The 21,650-nt window shown below is 54.7% G+C and overlaps 1 protein-coding gene across 3 annotated transcripts; it reads left to right on the plus strand.

The window, feature by feature from the left end:
* The first annotated feature begins 4,947 nt into the window (after nt 1-4,947).
* NR1H2 (nuclear receptor subfamily 1 group H member 2) lies at nt 4,948-11,319 on the plus strand. 3 transcript variants are annotated; one of them, XM_058529936.1, is made up of 10 exons: nt 4,948-5,075; nt 5,188-5,321; nt 5,895-5,956; nt 6,036-6,167; nt 6,468-6,758; nt 6,841-7,106; nt 7,306-7,485; nt 8,128-8,227; nt 10,206-10,414; nt 10,739-11,319. In XM_058529936.1, the coding sequence occupies exons 3-10, from the start codon at nt 5,914-5,916 to the stop codon at nt 10,883-10,885; spliced, it is 1,368 nt and encodes a 455-aa protein (XP_058385919.1). In that variant the 5' UTR covers nt 4,948-5,075; nt 5,188-5,321; nt 5,895-5,913; the 3' UTR covers nt 10,886-11,319. The 3 variants fall into 3 exon arrangements, with proteins under 3 accessions (XP_058385919.1, XP_058385920.1, XP_058385921.1); XM_058529937.1 differs by having other exon boundaries at nt 10,814-11,319; XM_058529938.1 differs by lacking the exon at nt 6,036-6,167.
* Nucleotides 11,320-21,650: the final 10,331 nt, after the last annotated feature.

Below are 21,650 nucleotides of genomic sequence, written 5' to 3' on the forward strand. Positions count from 1 at the left end.
CCGGGTTCCGCATCATCCAGTCCCAACGCCCACTCTGTTAATAAGTGGTTTCTGACAGATCTTGCCTGCAAATTCGTAAATGGCCACACGGTGGTGCTGTGGGCCAATTTTCCAAGCCAACACCAGCTCTGTCCCCACTCCCCACATGAGTTTCCTTTTCTGAGTCCTGGTTCACGATTTATTGAACAGGCTATGAGCCATACTCCTAACAGCTAAAATGCAAAGCCTTGTGATTATTCTCTATTCAGGACGAGGAGAAAATATTTTCTGATCAGTCTATTTTACACGAGTTGTGATAATAGTTTCATTTGTTTCTTCACATACATTTCAACATAAATTTTCTGAATGTCTTGAAAAATTAGTACACACACTGTAAACATGGCTGACTCGACACACCACGTTTTCACATTGGTAATAACATTTGATGCGCTTTCTTGTAATTATGAAGAACTAGTCTCTTTTTTTCTTTATTGTGAAATTTTTGTTGTGCATTATTGTTTGAGAGTCACCATATAAATGCATCCCGTCACCCCTTGTGCCCGCCCCCACCCCCCTTGCCCCTGGTAACCACCAAACAGTTCTCTCTGTCTGTGTGTTGGTTTATCTTTCACATATGAGTGAAATCATGTGGTGTTGGTCTTTCTCTTTCTGGCTTATTTCGCTTAGCATAGTACCCTCCAGGTCCTTCCATGTTGTTGCAAATGGGACTATTTTGTCTTTTTTCATGGCCGAGTAGTATTCCATTGTATGTATACACCACATCTTCCTGATCCACTCATCAGGAAGAACTAGTCTCTTAATTTGACTTAAATTACTGTGATCCAACAAGGATTTATTAAGCACCTTCCCCAAGGTAGCTTTTTTTTTTTAATATTTAATTTTAAAATTTTACCTCCCCAGTTTCTTGAGCTGAATCCTGGAACACATCAGTCTCTTTCAAAGCTCCTTGCTTTTGCCCTTGTGGTTCCCACTGCCTGGAATGTAGACTGCGCAGTGAAAGGAGCAGATGCTTCCCCCTGACTGCCTCCCGCCGGAGGTAGTGCGGACATTAACAAAAGAAACCTTAACTAAATAGGAGTTGGGAAGGCCTGTAGGGGGAGCTCTCACGCCCATCACACACCATCAATTACACCAAGAGACAGAGCTTGCATCTCTGACAGGAAATAAAACTACTCTACTACTGAAGGAAGATTTCTCTCCCCACCTGGCAACAGCCCAGCCAATGAGAAACACTGCAGCTCAGCCAATGAGAAACGCCACAGCTCAGCCAATGAGAAATGCTGCAGCTCAGCCAATGAGAAACACTTCAGCTCAGCCAATGAGAAATGCCACAGCTCAGCCAATGAGAAATGCTGCAGCTCAGCCAATGAGAGGCCATAGCTGCCCCAAACTGTTACTTTCCCCCAATGGACTTTCCTTCAGAGCAGCCCCTCCCTACTCCCCCTTTTTCTCTATAAAAGCAGCTCCCCTCCTTTGTTTTCTGGATTTGCCTATAGTTTGCCATAGCATGCACCTCCTGAATTGCAATTCCTTTGGCTATTCCCCAATAAACTCATTTTGAGATGAAATAACAGGTAAATTTGCTTTTTAAGTTGACAGTAGCTAAGAGATGTCTTCTTAACACAGCAAATGGGACCAGGATCACCCCCTATTTTTTCATATAGTGGTTTGTGCCCAGGTTGACCTCCACCACCAAACCAGGAGGCCTTCCAGGTAAGGCTCAGGCCTGACCCCTTTCAGGGTCTCCAGCCTCGCTCAGCACAATCCTACGGGAGGCCGCGGGCTGTGATTGGGTAAAGGATTGCCAGATTTTTCAACTCACCATTTTATTTATTCATCCAGCAACCTGGATGATTAAGAGAGGAATTATCATTCACATTTTACAGAGGCGGGAAACTGAGATGAGGGGGCGGAGGGGATGGGTGGGAAGGTGGTACAGGCCAGGTGTACTCCGCGGGGATTTGAACCTGCATTTTCAGGCTCTAGACACCTTGGAGTCAGCTCAGAGACCTCGGCTTTCACTCACTGCACCTATCACTTTTGCTTGCATTCTATTGGCCAGAACTCAGTCACGTGGTCACACTTAGCTGCAAGGGCAGCTGGGAAATGTAGTCCACTTGTGTCGCCCAGGTCAAGAGACTGTTTTTTGTGAATTCTCAGCCAGTACTGGACTCATCTGGCCCACAAGGCCTCATGATGGGACTGTGCTCCCTCTAGGATATTACCTCTTCCTCCTCACCTCATTAAGCTCCAGCCACCTTGGTCTCCTTGCTGCTTTTTGAATATGCCAAAATTCCTACCTCAGGGCCTTTGCATTGATTGTTCTATCTGGCTGGAACACACTTTCCCTCAAGTGTCCATACGGCTCCCTCTCTCACACACATTACCTCTGGAAGTTTTATTTGGGCCAAGAGGCTATTTTATTTCCACAATAACTGGGGTAGCTGCTGTCATTTACTGGGCAGGGGTTGGGGAGTTAGGCACATGGAAAGCTTAAATGTCCTGCTAGACATTCCATCAAAAAGTTGTTGCCTAATTATCTGACTTTCAGCCTACTCTCTTTCACATATACTTGCCAATGTAATTTCTGGCGTGACTTTAATATACCCTGAATTTTCTTGGGGTGCATCTCATGTATATACCAAGGAAAGATTATAGTTGGTCTTATTGATGATTTTATTAAGACTTGGCCACAGTTTTGGAAAAATCGCATCACCCACAGCAATGCTGCCTGAGGCATCTGAGTTGATACAGCACTTGTCTGTCAGACAGCTAGACACAAACAGCAATTCTGTATTTGGAAGTAAGATCTGGCTGCCATGTCGTTTCTCCTGTGTACTTATGTTGAAGTGCGTATCACTTTAGCTTACATTCATTCATCTTTTGCATTGCATTTGTTGAAATAGAATGATATTTTGTTGTTGTTGTGGTCACAGTTGAGCTATATTATCTCTGCATTTCACTTCAGAAGAGTAAAGGCAGAGTTCCACATTACAAATTATTTGTGATAAAAAGAAACAGAATTAGCCGTCAGGGAAGTGCAAATTAAAACCACAGTGAAACATGACTTCATACCCACTAGGATGGCTGTAATAAAAAAGACATAATAACAAGTGTTGGTCCTGATGTCAAGAAATTCACATCTTCGCACACTGCTGGTGGGAAAGTAAAATGGTGCATAGAGTCTGGCAGTTCCTCAAAGGGTTAAACATGGAGTTATTATATAACTCAGAAATCTCACTCCTAGGTATATACCCAAGAGGATTGGAAACATATGTCTACACAAAAATTTGCACAGGAATGTTCATAGCAGGACTATAACCAATAGAAACAACCCAAATCTCCATCAACTAATGAATGATAAAATGTGGTGTATCCATACAATGGAATAATATTCAGCCATAAAGAGAAATGAAGTACTGATATTTGCTCCAACGGAGATGAACCTCAAAAGCATTATGCTAAGCGAAAGAAGCCAGACACGAAAGGACGTATATTCTAAGATTCCGTTTATAGGAAATGTCCACAATAGACAAATCCATAGACACAGAAAGTAGATTAATGGTTGCCTAGGGCTTGGGGGATGCGGGCAGTGGGGGTGACTGTTAGTGGGTATGGGGTTTCCTTTGGGGGGGGTGACAAAAATGTTCTAAAATTCATCGTGGTGATGGTTGCAACAATTCTGTGAATATACTAAAACCATTGAATTGTACTCTTTAAATTGGTGAATTGTTTGAGTACGTGACTTAAATCTCAATAAAGCTGTTACAAAAAAAATCAGGGGATATTGGATCCATTACAAACGAGAACACTGGTCCGCGGTTAGTTTCAAATAACAAAATTGCACTGATCGGAGTTTTAGATATACCACGCACCGCCTTTCCTGAATCCTCACACCCTTCAAAAGAAAAACAAATAATTTCCCTCATTTTACAGGTAGGTCAACCGAGACTAGGAGTGATGTGATTTGCCCCAAACTGTTGTAATTCATCTTCAGCCTACTGCACTCTTCTAATAGTGAAAAGTTAAAAACAACTTTAACATCCACAAAAATAAACCTAGCTCCCACACCCTGGGCTCGCTATTTGAGTCCTGTCCATGCTTTTTAGCTCATTTAATCATAATAACAATGCAATAAACTCTTGTTCCCAATGTCAGATAAGAAACCGAGGTGCAGGGAGGGTAAATAGCTTGGCTCAACATTACACGGCGAGGAAGTGGCAGACACACCAGTTCAGCCAGCCCCAGACGCCCATGGAAACCACTCGTTTTACTGGTAACATCCTTGGAAAATTCCACAGCTTCCAAGGCCGTGCCGGAACCGACAAAACAAGCTACAAAAGACCATAGATCACACATTCCTCTTTTGGAAAAAAATGCGTGTATGCTCGATATAGATCTGATTACCACGGGGGAAAGACTTTGGAAAAATGTCCGTCTTCTACCTGATCAAGTATTCTGAGTTTTCTTTAAAAGCTATTATTTTTATCTTTCTGGCAGGGGAAGCTACGCTTTTTTTTTTTCTTTTTTTATTCTTCCTATCATGAAGTTATTTTTTAAATATATTTTTTTCTGGGTCGAGGTTTGTAAATTAACGTATTTAAAACCAACAAGCAGAGCACCTCCAAAATCAAAAAACTTCTAACAACCAAAAAAAGACAAACGATTTAAATCAGCCATCTGCGAAAAGGAGCTAGAGCTAGGGGACAAGCATGCCGCGTAAATCCTTGGCTGCGAGCCCAGAAAGGCACAGGATGAGTTAAAGCCACACAGCGCGCGGCGGGAAGGTTTGGGACTGGCCACGCCCACTCTCGCCCAGGGTTTGATTGACGGATCCGGAACTCTTCTCCCAGTCCCCAGTGGGTATACGACTTCCGTGCGGGGCAGCCGATTTAGCTAGTCCTACGCGGACCGGAAGTCCGTCCATTCTGACTCCCCGCCCTTTTCCGGAAGTGACGCACGGTGGGGTTGCCGGAAGAAGTGGCGAAGTTACTTTTGAGGGGACTCGAGCAGCGGCGGCGTGCCAGGGGACACAGAGAAGGAGGACGAGAGGCAGAGCAAGGGGACGGAGGCAGGTACGCTTGGGTGTGGGGCGACGCGGGAGGAGCCCGGGCCCGGGGCTTCCCGGCGTTCCCCGCGCTGCTCCGCTCAGCCCCCTTCTCTCCCGTCGCCCCCTCCCCTCCGTAGCTCGCGCCGCCTCCGGCTGTTTCCAGGGCAACGGGAGTAGGAGACCCCGCGAGAGGACGCCCACGAGACCCTCGCGCGCAGCCATGAGCCCCGCCCTCCACTGGTGCTCGGAGAGGGGCGTGACCTGGAGCGAGGTGTGGGGGCGGAGCTTGATGGGAGGAGGTGGGGCGGGGCCTGGAGGGAGAGGTACGGATGGGGGGAGTGCAGAATGATGGGGCGGCGCCTTATGGGAGGAGTGAGGGTGGACCCGGGAAGGGATGGGGCGGGGCCTAGAAAAGATGGGGCGGAGCGTAATAGGAGGAGGTGGGGTCAGAATGGGAGAGGGGGTGCTTCCTCGACAGAGGTGGGCGGAGTCTGAGTAAGAGATGGGGTGAAACTGGGAAGGAGGAAGTGAGGGTGCAGCACGATTGAAGCAGAAGGGGCAGTAGTTGGAAAGAGCAGGTGGGTGGGATCTGGAGTGGGCGGGGCCAGAAGGGGCGGAGCCTAGAGGGGGCGGGGCTTGAGCCCAAGCAGAAGGGGGCCGGCGCTGTTAGAATTGGAGGGAAGGGTTTGTAGGCTGGCAGGGGCCGGGGTTGGCGTCTGTAGGGTGGTAGGGGAGGAGTCTGGGAGAGACGGAAGAAAGAGAGGTGCCCCCATCAGAACCTGTGGCTGGCCTCACCTGACCCTCCCTGGCCCCACAAGGCTCTGAGTCCCCCTGTATTCTGCAGGCTGCTCCGTGACCCCACCATGTCCACCCCCACCACGAGTTCCCAGGACTCGCCCTTGCCTGGTGAGTGACCCCCTTCCCCACCCAGCACCCCCCAATCCCACACTTGTCAGGAGAAACTCACTGTGCCTCCTTCTCCCAGGACATGGCCCCCCTCAGCCCAGCGCCCCCTCCTCTTCACCCGCTGTAAAGGACGAGGGTCCTGAGCCGTGGCCTGGGGGTCGGGACCCTGATGTCCCAGGCGCTGATGGGGCCGGGTCGGCCTGCAGTGTGGGTGAGACGGGGCCCAGGGACGGGGCTGAGAGTTGGGATGGGGGCTCGGGAAGGGCTCTAGGAAGGCAGAAAGATCGGAAGTGGGGATGGGAGGCCCCAACTTGTTGATTTCTTTTTTTCCCTTCCTCTTTGACACCTCTTGTTTCGCTTCGTTCTTTGGGGTCCGCTGATGTATACACCTTTGCTCTGAATCGCCGTCTCCCCGGTTCCCTCCCTCCCACGATCTCTCGTGGGCCTGCCCCTCTGGCTGCTGTTTCTCTCTGTGGCTCCGTCCCTCATGGCCTCTGTCCGCCCACCACAGTCGCCCCCGACCCAGCCGAGGAGCCGGAGCGCAAGCGGAAGAAGGGCCCGGCCCCGAAGATGCTGGGCCACGAGCTGTGCCTCGTGTGCGGCGACACGGCCTCCGGCTTCCACTACAACGTGCTCAGCTGTGAAGGCTGCAAGGGCTTCTTCCGGCGCAGCGTGGTCCGAGGCGCCGCTGGGCGCTACGCCTGCCGGGGTGGCGGGACCTGCCAGATGGACGCCTTCATGCGGCGCAAGTGCCAGCAGTGCCGGCTGCGCAAATGCAAGGAGGCAGGCATGCGGGAGCAGTGTGAGTGCCCGGGAGGGAGCCCCGCCAGCCGGGCCCCTGCCCAGCCCCGGGGCCCCCGCTGAGGCCTGCGTCTGCCCTGCAGGCGTCCTCTCCGAGGAGCAGATCCGCAAGAAGAAGATTCGGAAGCAGCAGCAGCAGCAGCAGCCGTCACCCAAAGGGCCGGGGGTCAGCGGCAGCTCAGCCTCTGGGCCTGGGGCCTCCCCTGGAGGGTCTGATGGGGGCGCCCAGGGCTCCGGGGAAGGCGAGGGTGTCCAGCTAACAGCCGCTCAGGAACTGATGATCCAGCAGTTGGTGGCGGCCCAGCTGCAGTGCAACAAACGCTCCTTCTCCGACCAGCCCAAAGTCACGGTACCGGCCCTTCCGCAGCCTCCAGGGGTGGTGGGCCCGGCGGGGTCAAGCTGGCAGGGCTGCAGCCCAGGCCATGGTGGGGCATGGGGCTCCAGAGGGCAGGAAGGTCTCCTAGGGTGCAGGCTTCCTCAAGGTGCCCCCATGGCCTTGGGCTCGTAGGAGGAGTCTTCTGAGTAACCCTGGCCCCTCGCGTCCCCAGCCCTGGCCCCTGGGTGCGGACCCCCAGTCCCGTGACGCCCGCCAGCAGCGTTTCGCCCACTTCACGGAGCTGGCCATCATCTCGGTCCAAGAGATTGTGGATTTCGCCAAGCAGGTGCCCGGCTTCCTGCAGCTGGGCCGCGAGGACCAGATCGCCCTCCTGAAGGCATCTACCATTGAGGTAACAGCCGGCCCGCCATCCCCAGCAAGGCCCTTCCCTCCTGTCCACAAAGAACCCCAGAGATAAGCCCCGGGCCAGATGCCAGGCACATAGTGATGAGCAAGACTCCTCCAGTCCTCACCCTTGTGGGGATGACACTCTCCAGGGGAATGTCGAAATATTAAACAAGGTAATCAGAGCTTCCCGGGAGCCAAGGAGAGAAAGGAAACCGGCTGAGGCTGAGAATAATTGAGGATTGGGCTGGAGGGGCGCACTTTAGAGAATGTGCCAAAAAGTCTATTCAGCGAGTTGACATTTGAACCAAACGATGGTAACAAGTATTGAGTGCCTGGTGTATGCCAGGCTCCATTCCAAGTGCTGGGCATATGGGAGTGAATGAACCAGACACAGACTCTGTCCCCGTGCCTCGTGCATCAGGAGAGCATCCTGAGTGGAGGGTGCTGTGGGTGCCGAACCTGCAGGAGGGAGGGAGCCTGCAGTGTCCAACAGGACACAGGCTGGTGTGGCCGAGAGTACGGGGGGCAGAGGGGCGAGGCACGATGCTGGAGAGATCGGGCCCCCGTTCAGGCCAGGAGAGGAGGGCCTGGTGGCTGGAGGCTCACAGGGACGCCTCGAGCCCCCTGCCCCCACTGCTGTCCCCAGATCATGCTGCTGGAGACGGCCAGACGCTACAACCATGAGACAGGTTGCATCACCTTCCTGAAGGACTTCACCTATAGCAAGGATGATTTCCACCGCGCAGGTAGGGCCCCGGGGCCGGCGGCTGGGGGCCCGGGGGCCGGGGTGGGGCCCCTGCTGGCTGGGAGACCTCGGGCCGGCTCATCCTTGAGGCCTGAGCCTCCGTTTCTTTATCTCCAAAACCGGCTGAGGGTTGAGCCAACCCTGACGCAAGATAAGAGCACATGTATTGAGTGCCAAGTCTGTACGGTGGAACGCAGTGCAGGATGAGACAGGCTTCTGCTATCATACAGAGCATCTGGGTGGGAATGAGAAAAAGACACTGCCTCCTCCCAAAGCTGGTCTCAGCCGAGGGAGGCTGGATCTCACTTGGTTGTGAAGTGCGCAACCTACCCAACTGTACAGGGCAGTCCTGGTCCCTGCCCTCCAAGAGCACTGGCTAGACTGGGGATGTGCCCTAGGCGGTGGGCTTCTGGAGGAAGTGAAGTTGAGCCGAGGCCTGAGGGGTGAGAGACATCACCTAGGGAAAGGGAGGTGGGGAGTACTATTCCCCACAGGGGAACTGCATGTGCAAAGCCCCCACTCCCTTGGCCTCTGGGCTTTCCCAGTAAGTCCTGCTCTTTCCCGGCATCTCTCCCTGGGACACCTCTCTCTACTCCCGACCCCTGCTCGTAGCCCCATCATCTTCCCTTTCTCCGATTCCTGGCCCTTCCAACGCCCAAACAGTCCCAGTAACCATTTGAGTATGAACTTGGCAGGGGAACATTGTGGGGGGAGAGTGTTCTGGTAGCGGGGGGTCAGCGTGTGCAAAGGCCCTGAGGTGGGGAAGAGCTGGACGGTTTGAAGGAACTATAGGGAGGCCCAGACAGCTGGAGTACAGAGATTTGGGGCTGGAGAGGTGGTTGCCACAGTCCAGGCCTCAATTGTCTCTCCCTGGAACATGGCAGGGGTCCCTCATGGGGCTCCCCACCTCCACCCCTGCCCAGTGTGTCTGTTCACGTGGCAGTCAGAAGGACCCTGATAACACCTGAGTCAGCTCCCATCCCTTCTTGGCTCAGAACCCTCCATGGCTCCCGTCTCACTGGGAGGAAAGCCACAGCCCTCACCGAGGCCCACAGGCCCGGCAGGGTCTGGGCACTGGTCCCTCTCCGCCCTCATCTCCTGCCCTCTCCCCTCGCTCACCCTCCTCCGGCCCCACAGGCCTCTTCCCTCTTAATTGAACCCACCACCTGTGTTCCCGCCTCAGAGCTTCTGTTCTTGCTGCACCCTCTGCTCAGAACGAGGGTGACCAGCTCGTCCCGGTCTGCCCAGGATCTTCCCACTTTTGACACCAAAAATCATGTGGCCCAGGAAGCCGCCCCTTCCCCCGCAAAACAGATGGCAGTCCCCTACCCGGAACACTCACGCATCCTCGTACCGCACTCCCTCCCCTCCTTCAAGTCATTGCTTAAAGGTCACCCTACAGTGACCACCGTGGCTGAGTGTGCACGTGATTCCCAGCGGCCCCCATTACTCTTCCCTGCGTTACCTTGATCCGTAGAACTCGTCACTGTCTCACAGGCTGGAGGGTTTACTTCTGTATCTGTCCCTTATCTGTCTCCTCCATCCCCAAACGTAAGCTCCACTGGAGGGGGGCTTTGTCTAGTAAACGGCTCTATCCCAGGACCTGGCACACAGTAGGTGCCCAATAAAGTCTGATGAAGGAATGAGTCACTCTTGGAAGCCACCGCAGGGGGTGACACGATACGCCCAGGTTTAAAAATCTTTCCTTTTCCTGAGGAGAAGTCCCGGGAAGCCAGGAAAGAAGGAAAGGTGGTGATGGTGTGGTTCTAACACTGAATAAATGTTCGCCCCCATTGCTCGTTCCCTCATTCAGGGAAGGTTTGTGGTGCAGCAGCTGTGTGCCAGGCAGTGGGGAACAGAAGAACGCTATAATTGGTGTTGGTTTTCTCACCCCGCTGACGGCGGGCACGGCAGGGACCAGGGGTGGGGGCCGGCGTCGGGCCGGGGGAGTTGATCAGACCGGGCTCCCGGCCCCGCAGGCCTGCAGGTGGAGTTCATCAACCCCATCTTCGAGTTCTCCCGGGCCATGCAGCGGCTGGGCCTGGACGACGCCGAGTACGCCCTGCTCATCGCCATCAACATCTTCTCGGCCGACCGGCCCAACGTGCAGGAGACGAGCCGCGTGGAGGCGCTGCAGCAGCCCTACGTGGAGGCCCTGCTCTCCTACACGCGCATCAAGAGGCCACAGGTACGGGCCTGCCGGAGCCCAGCCCCTCCTGGCAGAGCAGGCGCCGGCGGGCCTGCCGGAGCCCAGCACCCCCTGGCAGAGCAGGCGCCGCCCGGGGCGGGCCAGGGGTCCAGGTCCCCTGGGGTCAGCCTGGGGCCGGCGTCTTGCTGCCTCTGCTGAGCCCCCCTGGCCGCACTCCGAGCTGGGGGGTCCCCATGCTCTGCCCAGCCCTCCCCGCACTGGCTCTCCTGGCTCGGCCTGGGGAGGGAGGGCCCCCGGTGGGCTGCGCGGAGGCTCACAGGGCCGAGGCCCGGCCGGTGCCCACCTCCCTGCCGCCCGCCGCAGGACCAGCTGCGCTTCCCCCGCATGCTGATGAAGCTGGTGAGCCTGCGCACGCTGAGCTCCGTGCACTCGGAGCAGGTCTTCGCCCTGCGGCTCCAGGACAAGAAGCTGCCGCCGCTGCTCTCCGAGATCTGGGACGTCCACGAGTGAGGGGCCCGGCCAGCCCGCCCCCCGGCCCCGCACCCTCCAACCAACGGACACTGGCGCCCCTTCCTCCTCCTGGGGCCGGACGGGGCCAGGGTCGGACCTGGGGGCCCGCCTCGTGGCTTAGAGCCCACACCCCGGCCCCGCCAGCCCTCAGCCCTCAGGATGAGCCCCGTCGAGGTCCAGGAGGTTCCCCTCGGCCACTGAGTCTTCCTGGGAGGGGGGCATGGGTCACAGGGCCCGACCTCTGACCTCTCCAAGCACTCCGCACCCAGCTTCCACCTCAAGCCCACCTCAAGCGCAAAGCACCTTGACCAGAGGGAGGGGAGGGCCCGTGGCTCTCCCCCACAGCCTGAGACCGCAGGCCCCCCTCTCCCTCCTTTTATTTAATAAAAACTAAAAAACCCACAAAAACAGGAAAATAAAATATGAATAGAAAGCTGCCCTGAGGCAGAGTGAGTCTGAGATGGAAAGAGAATGGGCTGCCAGGGTCTTCATCGACGTGGCCCCTGGACCTGATTCAGCACACGGGACCAGAGGCCTCCCCGGTGCTGGGCTGCTGGGGATCAGATACAGGCTGTATCGGCCCTGGGTGGTGTGACCGGGCACTGTGAGGGCCCAGGAGAGGCCCTGACGGCCTCGGGGTCACCTCCCGGGAAGAGGTGAGGTGGAGCCCGCTCCTGAAGGTCCAGGAGGATTCAAGTGAATGAGGGGGTGGAGCTTTTGGTCAGTCAACAAACACTTGCTGAAGCCACTTGTGGGCTGGGCGGGCGCTGTGCTGGCCGTTCTGGGGATGCACATGTCATCCATCCAACAAGTGGAGGGAGCATTTGCTATGAACCAAACACGATTTTAGGCACTGGAAACAGCCAACAAGATAAAGGTGGGTACCAGTCAGGGCTGGCAGTGGGGGGATGCACAGGGACAGCTAGAATGTCATGTAGGGGCTTTTGTGGGGGCAGCACGGGGCAGTGTGGGAGCCGGAGGAGGAAGTCAGGCAACCCTCACCAGGGAGGCCGTGTTCTAGCTGGACCTAAACCCTGAGAACCAGGGGGCTGGGCCCCAAGTTGAGGGAAGGGCACGTGCCAGGTCTGGAAGGTGAGAAGCCACGGTGAGTTGAGAGTACAGATGGCCGTGGAGTTCTCCCAGTTCCTCCTTGCCCTGTGCCAGGCCCAGTGGGGGCTGCGAGGTGAGCGGGATGGTCAGTCCTGGTCCCTGGTCGAAGGAGAAAGGGGTGTCGCTTGGAAGGATGGGCTGGGTACTGAAAGGCAGGTTTTTTTTTTTTTTTTTTTGTGAGGAGATCAGCCTTGAGCTAACATCCGCCAATTCTCTTTTTTTTTTTTGCTGAGGAAGACGGCCCTGGGCTAACATCTGTGCCTATCTTCCTCCACTTTATATGGGACGCCACCACAGCATGGCTTACCAAGCAGTGCGTCGGTGCGCGCCCGGGATCCGAACCAGCGAACCCCGGGCCGCCGCAGCGGAGCGCGCGCACTCAACCGCTTGCGCCACCGGGCCGGCCCCTGAAAGGCAGGTTTTTTAGGGCGGAAGTGAAGCAATCGCCCCATTCCAAGCAGCGTGCCTGGCGCCCCACAGGGGTGCCCGCCCTGCGCAGAGTCTAGTCGACAGATGGGGAAACTGAGGCTGTGAGACAGGAGAAACGAGCAGGCCGGGCCTTGGGCACGTATCGGCCTCCCTCTGCGGGGAGGCCAGACGTCAGGCCGCAGGCGGAAGGATGGACAGCGCCCGGGTCCTGGCCTCGGGCAGGAGGCGGGCGGGGGAGCGGAGGATGCGCGCGCAGCGCCCGAGGGTAGGGGGTGGAGCCCGGGCCGCTGGGCGCCAGACAGCTTGAGGCCGCGACGCAGCCGCAAGGGGGCGTGGCCCTGGGCCGCACACGTCAGAAGGGGGCGTTGTTTGGCGAGAATTTGTCGCGAGGGGAGGAGGCCCTATCCCGAGGTGGGGGGCGTGGCCCAGGGAAATATTGGGGGCGTGGCCTCGCCCTACTTGGGCTGGAGGGGCGTGGCCCGGCTGGCGCGCGGTGGCTCTGGGCCTGCGCGCGCCGGAGTCAGAGGTCACGGCGGCGTCGGCTGTGGCGGGAAACGGTGTTTGAAGCAGGTGAGTAGAGGGAGAAAGGGAATGGCAGGGGACGTGGCCTGGCAGGGGAGGGGGCTTCAGGAGCCGGGCACTCGGCCGGAGCGAGGGTTGTGAGGGTCGCCTGGGGCGTGGCGGCGGCGGGATCCCGTGGCTCGGGGGCGCGCGGAAGAGGGGCAGGGGCCAGCGGTCTCCCGGGCGCGTGCGCTGGGCGCCCGGCCCCGGGGGCGAGGGGGGACGCCCCTCGGAGGATCTTTGGGGCGACGGGATCCCGGAGGCATTGGGGGACTGAATGGTGCACATGGGGGGGCGTGGTGTCATCCTCGATTCACCAAATAGTGAGTGCTCTGTGGCAGCCGCTGTTCTAGAAGCAGGGGCTACAGCCCGGACAAGACAGAGAAGGCCCCTGCCGCAGGGGAAGACAGACAGTAGACGAGTAATAAGTGCTAACGATAAAGCAGTGCTTTCAGGCTGTGATACGTTATCCGAAGCGAAGCAATACGGAATAACCTGCTTCTTTGGCTGGAGGGATCGAGAATCGCCTCTCTGGGGAAGTGACATTTGAGAGAGAAGTCAGCCCTGTAAAGAAAGATCCCGGCAGAGGGAGCATCAGGTGCAAAGGCCCTGAGGTAGGAAGGAGCTTGGCGTGTTTGTAGCGGGAGCCGAGGGAACAGGTGAGGTTGAGGACGTGGTGGGGAACCAGATCCTGTAGGGCCTTGTAAACCTCGGTGTGGGGTTTGGCTTTTATTCTAGGTTCCATAGGGAGCCGTGGGAGGTTTTGAGCATCAGAGCAACATGAGCTGCATTTTGAAAAAGTCATTGGCTGCCGAGTGAAAATGGGATTGTAGCAGAAGCAAGAGTGGAAGGAGGGAGACCAATGAGGAGGCGAGAGGGGGTAGTGGGTGGCTCAGCCTGCAGTGCAGGTGGGGAGAATCTGTCAGGCTCAGGTTGACTTTGGGGTTTGAGCCAGCAGGGATGTAGGGCAGAGGAGCCCAGGATGACTGGGGTTTGTGGTTTGAGCAACAGGCTGGAAGGAGAGGGCTGAAGGAGAGCAGGTTTGGGAGTGCCACTGCGGGCAGAGCCTCGATGGAATGAGTGGGCGGGGGGAATGTCACTGTCTCAGCTTCAGAGCCCCGCCCACTCCAGGAACCTGTTGTTACCTTGTCTCTCCTTCTTCTGCATTTCACCACCCAGGCCTTTCCTGTCCCTTAGAGCGGTTCCTTCCCCACTCTGGGCCTTTGCCATGCCATTCCCTCCTCCTGCAATGCTTTTCCTTCTCTTTAGTCCTTTGGTCAGCTACTCTTGTGGCAGGCCCTTTGCTGGGCACTGGGGAGCCAATGATAATTCAGTTTGGTTGGGGGAAGGACAGGAGATCTCAGTGCAGAGTACTCCAAACTATACCGAGGCAGCACTAGTCTTTGGGAGCCGAGAGAAGCTGGAGACTCAGGGAAGACTTCAAGGAGTTGGTGACACTCGAGAGGAGTCTAAAGTGACACAGCTTGAGGTGGCCTGCGTTCCACAAGTGATGCTGGGGACTGGCTTGAGCGAGACCCTGACCCCTGTTTTTGAGGAGCTCCCAGCCTGAAGCAGCCCTGGCTCGTGGTGCCCACGTGCGATAAGGGAAGTAGTACAAGGTGCTGTGGGGGTGCTGTGGGGGCCCCGAGGGGCAGCTGATCTGCCTGGAGGAGCTGACCTGGGTCTGAGTCTCTGAGGATGCAGGAAAGTTAGGTGGCCAAGAAAAAGGAGGATTTCATCCAGGAGGCACTTCCGGAGGCCAGGCTCTGTGCTGGGCCATGCTGGGGTCCTGGAGAAGTGTCAGACCCTGCCCTGCCCTCGAGGGGTCTCTGCCTGGTGAGGGGGTCAGACACAGGCCCAGATGGTCCCCAGCCTGTGACAAGGGCAGCGGGAGTCAGGGAGGCCGACAGGAGGGACAAGGCCAAAGCATGAAAAGTGTGACGTTTTCTAGGGGCAAGGATGCAGAATTACGTTGGTAATTATTTAATCATTCCCTCTGGGGTGGGGGAGCAAGCAGACGAATCCATCTTCACTGTGTCTCCCCCGCTGGGCAGAGGGCACTTCCCCCCATGTCTCGCCTGGCGCCCCTGGAGGCCGGCAGTCTAACGGGGCTCTGGAGCCAGCCTGCTGGGTTTGAACCCTGGCTCTGCCCCTCTGAGCTAGCTGTGCCACCTTGGGCAGGTAGCTTCACCTCTCTGGGCCTCCGGTCTGGTCATCGTATTGGCAGGGAATAGCAGTACCTCAGAAGTTTCCGTGAGTTCCTTCCTTCATTCTTCATTCAGAAAATGTTCACTGAGCACGTACTCTGTCCCGGGCGCTCTTCTCAGTACGTGAGATACAGCAGGAAACAGAAGACAAAGTCGCTGCTCTCACGGAGCTCCTGTTCTGGCTGTGGGGACGGATGGTAAACGAGATACGTGAGCAGCGGTTCTCAGGCCTGAGTGGCCTTGGAAGCCCTGGAGGGCTTGTTCCCACACAGACTGCTGAGCCCCACCCGCAGAAGGCCTGTTGCAACCGGTCTGGGCTGGGGCCTGACAGCATTCCAGCAAGTTCCCACCTGAAGCTCAAGCTGCAGGGCTGGGGACCACGCTGAGAACACTGAGACCTGATCCAGTGCACTGGACAGCGATGAGTGCCATCCAGGAAAATAGAGCCGGGAAAGGGGTCGGCGAGTGTCAGAGGGGGCAGCGGGCCACACTTTTAAACAGGCCTCACTGAGAAGGTGACAGTGGAGCAAAGACTCAACAGAGTGGAGTGGGGAAGCCATGGGGACGTCCGAGGAAGAGCTTTTGGCAGAGTAGGGAGAACAGCCTGTGCAAAGGTCCTGAGGCAGGACCAAGCCTGGAGTGATTAAGGAACAGAGAGGAGGCAAGTGGCTGGAGCCGAGTGAGCAAGGGGGAGGGGAAGGGAGGTGTCTGAAGGGGGACGGTGGTGATTGTGCAGGGTCTTGTGGACCACGGTGAGGACTTTGCTTTAACTCTACATGAGATGGAACCCAGGGGTGGACTCTGAGCAGAGGAGGGATGGGATGATCTGACATATTTGTACAGGGTCCCTCTGGCTGCCATGTGGAGAATACACTGAGGGGGGCAGGGTGGAATGAGGGAGACCCGGGGGGCTGCGGAGGCTGTTCATTCATTTCTCGAGCCCTCTGTGTGCCAGGCTCTGTCATAGACTCCAGCGATCCTTCAGTGAGTGAGACAGACTCATCCCCGCCCGCACCGAGCTCATATTCCAGCAGGGGGAGACAGGCAAACAGCAATGCACAGAATACAGACGCGAACAGTCTTAGAGCCAGAGGGACCCGGCTGGGGAGCCTCGCAGGGGCTGGGAAGCGGAGGGTCGGGCTGAGAAGCGGAGGGTCGGGCTGTGAGGAGGCAGAGCCGCCGGGATTTGCAGATGGAGCGAGCGTGTGGGCTGAGGGGAAGAGAGATGGTGGGGATGGGAGCTGCTGTTTACTGAATTGAGGGAGCCCACGGGGTACAAGGAGCAGGTTTGGGGGGAGATCAGGAACCCGGCTTACGTCTGAGATGCCTAAAGAGACACCCCCACGGTGGGCAGCTGATCTGTCAGTCTGGAGCCTGGGGGAGGGGCTGGGCCCGAGACACAAAGGCAGGAGTGATGAGCACAGAGATTGCATTTAAAGCCTAGAGTCCGGGGAGACGGGACGAGAACGTGGAGAGAGTGAGCGTCACAGAGAGACCGGCGTCTGACGCAGGCGGGCACTCAACGTGGTGTCATTGCTGCAGCTACTGGTCAGTATTTGCTACTGAAGCGTCGAGAACGGAGAGCGCACAGCATCTGCCAAGCTCCTGTCCTGTGCCAGGGCAGCGGAGGGGGGACACCCAGGGGCCTCCTTCCTTCTCACGCTGCCTCGCCTGACTGTGCGCTGTGGACGGGGCCTGGGAGAGGGAACTAGCACGGGAGCCTAGACTTTGCTCCTGGTGACACCTTCCCTCCCACTGCACCACCCTGGCCACAGCCCGCTGACCCAGGGCAGCCAGTCGGCCCCCTTCCTTCCGCCTGCCTCTGCCAGGCCAGGTCCGGCCACTCCTCTGGGCCCCTGTAAGCCCCTTAGCTTCCTCTGCCCCACCCAGGTCTCTCCCCCGACATGGTAACTCTGTGTCTCTGGCCCCTTGCACAGCTGGAGCGAAGGCCTCCCAGCTCTTTCCTTCCTATGAGATAAGCCACGCGTGTCCGCAGCTCACATTCAAAAGGCACAGAAGGTCAAAAGACACAAACGTTGTGCACACACAGTCATTGCACCGTTCGTAATAGCAAGAAGGTGCAAATAATCCTCATGTCCCCAGCGGATGAGAGGGTGAGCACGCTGTGATGGAACCAGACAGTGGGGAGATATTCGGGCATAAAGGGAAATGAAGGACCCATCCACGCTACAACGTGGGCGGGCCTCGAAAACATAATCCTCAGGCAAGTCTGACACTAAAGGACATAGGTTCTAAGATCCCTTTTATAGGAAATGCCCAGCATAGGCAAATTATTTGCTGAGACAGACAAAGTAGGTTAGCAGTTGCTTTGGGCTGGAGGAGGATGGGCTGAATAGGGGATGACAGCTAAAGGGTGCGCGGTTTCTTGTTGGGGTGATGATTATATCTCAGTAAAACTGTCTCCCCACCCCCACCCTCACCCACAAAACCAGTGTTACCAGTTTATTGCTTATCTTTCCAGAATTATGCATTAAAAGCAAATATATTTATACATATTCTCCAGCCCACCTGGTGAAAATGTTTTTCTTTTACGTACTTCCCCCCAACTTTTTATTTTGAAAAGTTTCAAACCTGCAGAGAAGTTACAAGACAAGGATAATCTGTGCCCTTGCCCAGGTTCACCGGTTGTTAACATACACACGCATACACACATTGGGTTCTTTTTTGGCTGAACTATTTGCAAGTTGTGATCATCATGATACTTTGCCTCAAAAAACCCCAGCAGGTATCTCTTTTTCTTTGCTGAGGAAGACTGGCCCTGGGCTGACATCCGTGCCCATCTTCCTCTACTTTATATGGGACGCCGCCACAGCACGGCTTGACAAGCGGTGTGTAGGTCCTCGCCTGGGATCCGAACCTGCGAACCCCGGGCCGCCAAAGCAGAGCACGCAAACTTAACCAGTACGCCACCAGGCCAGCCCCAGGTATCTCTTAAGAACAGGGATGCCCGCCTACGTAGCTACAGTATAATTATCATAATCAGGCCATTTAACGGGATACAGCCCTATTATCTCATAGACAGTCTTTATTCCTGTTGTCCCGGTACTCTTAGCTATTTTCAATTTTTTAATCCAAGATCTAATCTGGGGTCACACTTTGCATTTAGTTGTCAGCACTCTGTAGTCTTTCCTTTAATCTAAAACAGTTTCCTGGCTGTTTTTTTCCCCCCTTTCATGACATACGACATTTTTGAAGATTCCAGACTGGTATTTTTACAGACCACTCTTTACTTTGGTTTGATTGTTTCCTAGTGACTAGAATCAGGGTAAACATTTTCCTTGACATCTTTTTTTTTTTTTTCATACAAAAGATAGCACTAAGTACACCGTTCTGCACCTTGCCTTCTCTACCTAACAATGGGTCTTTGAGAGCCCTCCATATCAGTGCATAGAGAGCTTCCTCATTCCTTTATACAGCTGCATAGTATTCCATGGAACGGAATTAATGTAATTGATTTAAACAGTCCCCCAGGGGAGGACATTTAGGTGGTTTCCAGTCTTTTGTGATTGCAAACAGTGCTGCCGGAAATAACCTTGTAAATGTACTTTTTCATTATGTGATAGTATATCTGTAGCATGAACCCCTAGGTGTGGAATTGCAGCCTCCCCACTTTTATGTTTCTAATTGAGGTGTAATTTACATATAGTGAAATGCACAGGTCTCAGGTGGACAGCTGGATATGCAGTACATTTCCATCACTCCAGAAAATTCCCTTGTGCCCCTTCCCGGTCAATCTCTCCCACCCCGCAAGCAGCCACTAGCCTGATTTCTAGCATCATAGATTAGTTTAGTCTATTCTAGAACTTTGTGTAAACGGCATCCTACAATATATACTCTTTTTATAATTGAGACGAAATTAACCATTTTAAAGTGTACTGTGCAGTGGCGTTTACCATACTTACAATGTTGTGCAGTCACCCACCTCCATCTAGTTCCAGAATATTTTCTTTCTTTTTTTTTTTGTTTCTTTTGGTGAAGAAGATTGGCCCTGAGCTAACATCTGTTGCCAGTCCTCCTCTTTTTGCTTGAGGAAGATTGTCCCCAAGCTAACATCTGTGCCTGTCTTCCTCTGTTTTGTATATGGGACGCCGCCACAGGATGGCTTGATGAGTGGTGTGTAAGTCTGCGCCTGGGATCCAAACCTTTGAACCCCGGGCCGCCGAAGCAGACCACGTGAACCCAACCGCTACGCCCCCAGGCAGGCCCCTCTAGAACATTTTCATGCCCCCAAAAGGAAACCCCATGCTCGTTAGCAGTCACTCCCCATCCCCCCAGGGTGTACTCATGTCTGGCTTGTGTTCGGTGTGTTTTGGAGATTCATCCATCCTGTGTGTATGTATATCAGTAGCTGCCTCTTTTTTTAATGCTGAGAGGTATTCCACTGTATCCCACCTCCACACGTTTGCAATAACACACCCCCAACAGTTCAGAATTTTTCTGTGCTGTATTTAAGGTCTAAGCTAAGCCACTGTAACAGAGAGACCCCAAAGCCCAGTGGCTCAGGCAAGATACAAGTTTATTTCTCCACATAGCCCTCCAAAGGTAGGTAGTTCATTTCTCCACATAAACCTCCAAAAGGTTGTTGAGGGGCCCGGGTTCCTTCCATCTTGTAGCTCTGCATTCTCTGGAATGTTATCCTTTTCCCTGTGGTCACGGTTGGTTCACCACCACCACATCCATGCTCCAGCCATCGGGAAGGGGGAAGGTGCTGGAGGGCAAGCTTCCTTCTAAGGCTGTCCCCGATGTTGCACGCCTTGAAGTCGTTCCCGTTCCGTGAGAGAGAACTCGGTCACGTGACCACCCCAGCAGTGCACACCGTGAAACGTAGTCTCGAGCTGGGCAGCCTGTGGCAGCCCCAAGGCAAGGGGTCGGTGTTGAAAAGGATGAAGGGGGGAGACTGGATCTGGGGGCATAGTTGTGGGATCCAGAGGTGTTCCCTTGAACCTGGGCAGCTGACCTATCCACTCCCCTCCCCTCCCCACCAGCTGGGTCTGGGGTCTGCTCTAGGCTCCCATAATCCCCTCTGTCTCAGCCTGGACACTGAGAGATGTGTGCTTTTCTAACAATTCATTTTCTTTTTTAATAATTTCAAACATGGGAAGGTTGAAAGAATAATACCAAGAACACCTGTGTACCCTTCACCCAGATTCACCTGTTTTCACAGTTTTCCTTATTTACTTTGTGATTTGCACACACACATGCTTTCTTTTTCTCCTCTCTATGTACATATGCACACTGTAAAACAACTTTTCCGAACAGCTTGCATAGATCATGGCCATTTACCCCTAAATACTTAAGTGTGCATTTCCTTAGAATATTCTCTTTCTGAGCCGCAGAAAGTTACCAACTTGAATAGGCTTAACCTAAATACAGTCTTTTGTCTAATCTACTAGAGGACATGTACTTGTATATCAATATATCCTGTCAAAATATACCCCTCAGATAGGGGCCGGCCTGGTGGCGTAGTGGTTAAGTGCGCGTGCTCCCCTTCGGCAGTCCGGGGTTTGCGGGTTCGGATCCCAGGCGTGGACCTATGCACCGCTCATCAAGCCATGCTGTGGCAGCGTCCCATATAAAGTGGAGGAAGATGGGCATGGATGTCAGCCTAGGGCCAATCTTCCTCAGCAAAAAGAGGGGGATTGGCAGATGTTAGCCCAGGGCTGATCTTCCTCACCAAAAAAAAAAAAAAAAAAAAAAAAAACGAAAAAGAATACATGTAAACACATCTAAACAGCAGTCTCTATTTGGTTTGCTGTTGTGTTTCCTACTTTGGATTGTGGATTGAGGGCGGGGGCTGCTCTCAAGGGCATTTTGGGGATTATTGGAGAAATTGGAAAAAGGACTCTTTATTTTGTATTATTATTGAGTCAGTGTTAAATGTCCTGGATTTGATCATTGCACCATGCTTATTTAAGAGAATGTCCTTAAATAGGAAAATAGATAGTAATCTGAATTGTGCATATTGTATATGGGGGTGGGGAGAGGGAGTGGGAAGCAGATGTGGCCCCATATTGACACTCGGGGACTCTGGGTGAAGGCTACACAGGAGTTCTATGAGTTTGAAATTATTTCAGAATAAAAAGGGAGGGCTCTTGTGTTTGTTTTGTTTTTGAGTGCAGTGTTTTGAGCTGGGAAGGGACCTGATCAGATCCGTCTTTCAGGCCACTCCCTGGCCCCCAACACAGTGACTGGCCTGAAGGGGGCGCTGCCCAGCTGTTTGTCGAGGGAAGGCCCGGGCAGATGTGGTGATGGGCGGGCGAGGGCCTTGAGGACAGAGGTTTATGGGAAAGAAAGGGAAGTGCTAAGGAACGATGATGTGATGTGATGGGCAGAGAGGGGAGAGGGCGAGGAGAGCCAGTGACGAGGGGTCTGCAAGGGGCAAGTACCCAGGGACAGAAGGACGTGGAGGGCCTGAGCGTGTGAGGAGAGGGTTAGGC

Source organism: Diceros bicornis, chromosome 34, assembly GCF_020826845.1.
Source record: "Diceros bicornis minor isolate mBicDic1 chromosome 34, mDicBic1.mat.cur, whole genome shotgun sequence".
Lineage (NCBI taxonomy): Eukaryota > Metazoa > Chordata > Mammalia > Perissodactyla > Rhinocerotidae > Diceros > Diceros bicornis.

Bases quoted from the DNA above. Each gene is read 5' to 3' on its own strand.
- NR1H2 (XM_058529936.1), top strand. From the start codon at position 5,914: ATGTCCACCCCCACCACGAGTTCCCAGGACTCGCCCTTGCCTG. The intron at 5,957-6,035 runs GTGAGTGACCCC...TCCTTCTCCCAG, and splicing joins CCAGGACTCGCCCTTGCCTG to GACATGGCCCCCCTCAGCCC. The intron at 7,486-8,127 runs GTAACAGCCGGC...TGCTGTCCCCAG, and splicing joins TGAAGGCATCTACCATTGAG to ATCATGCTGCTGGAGACGGC.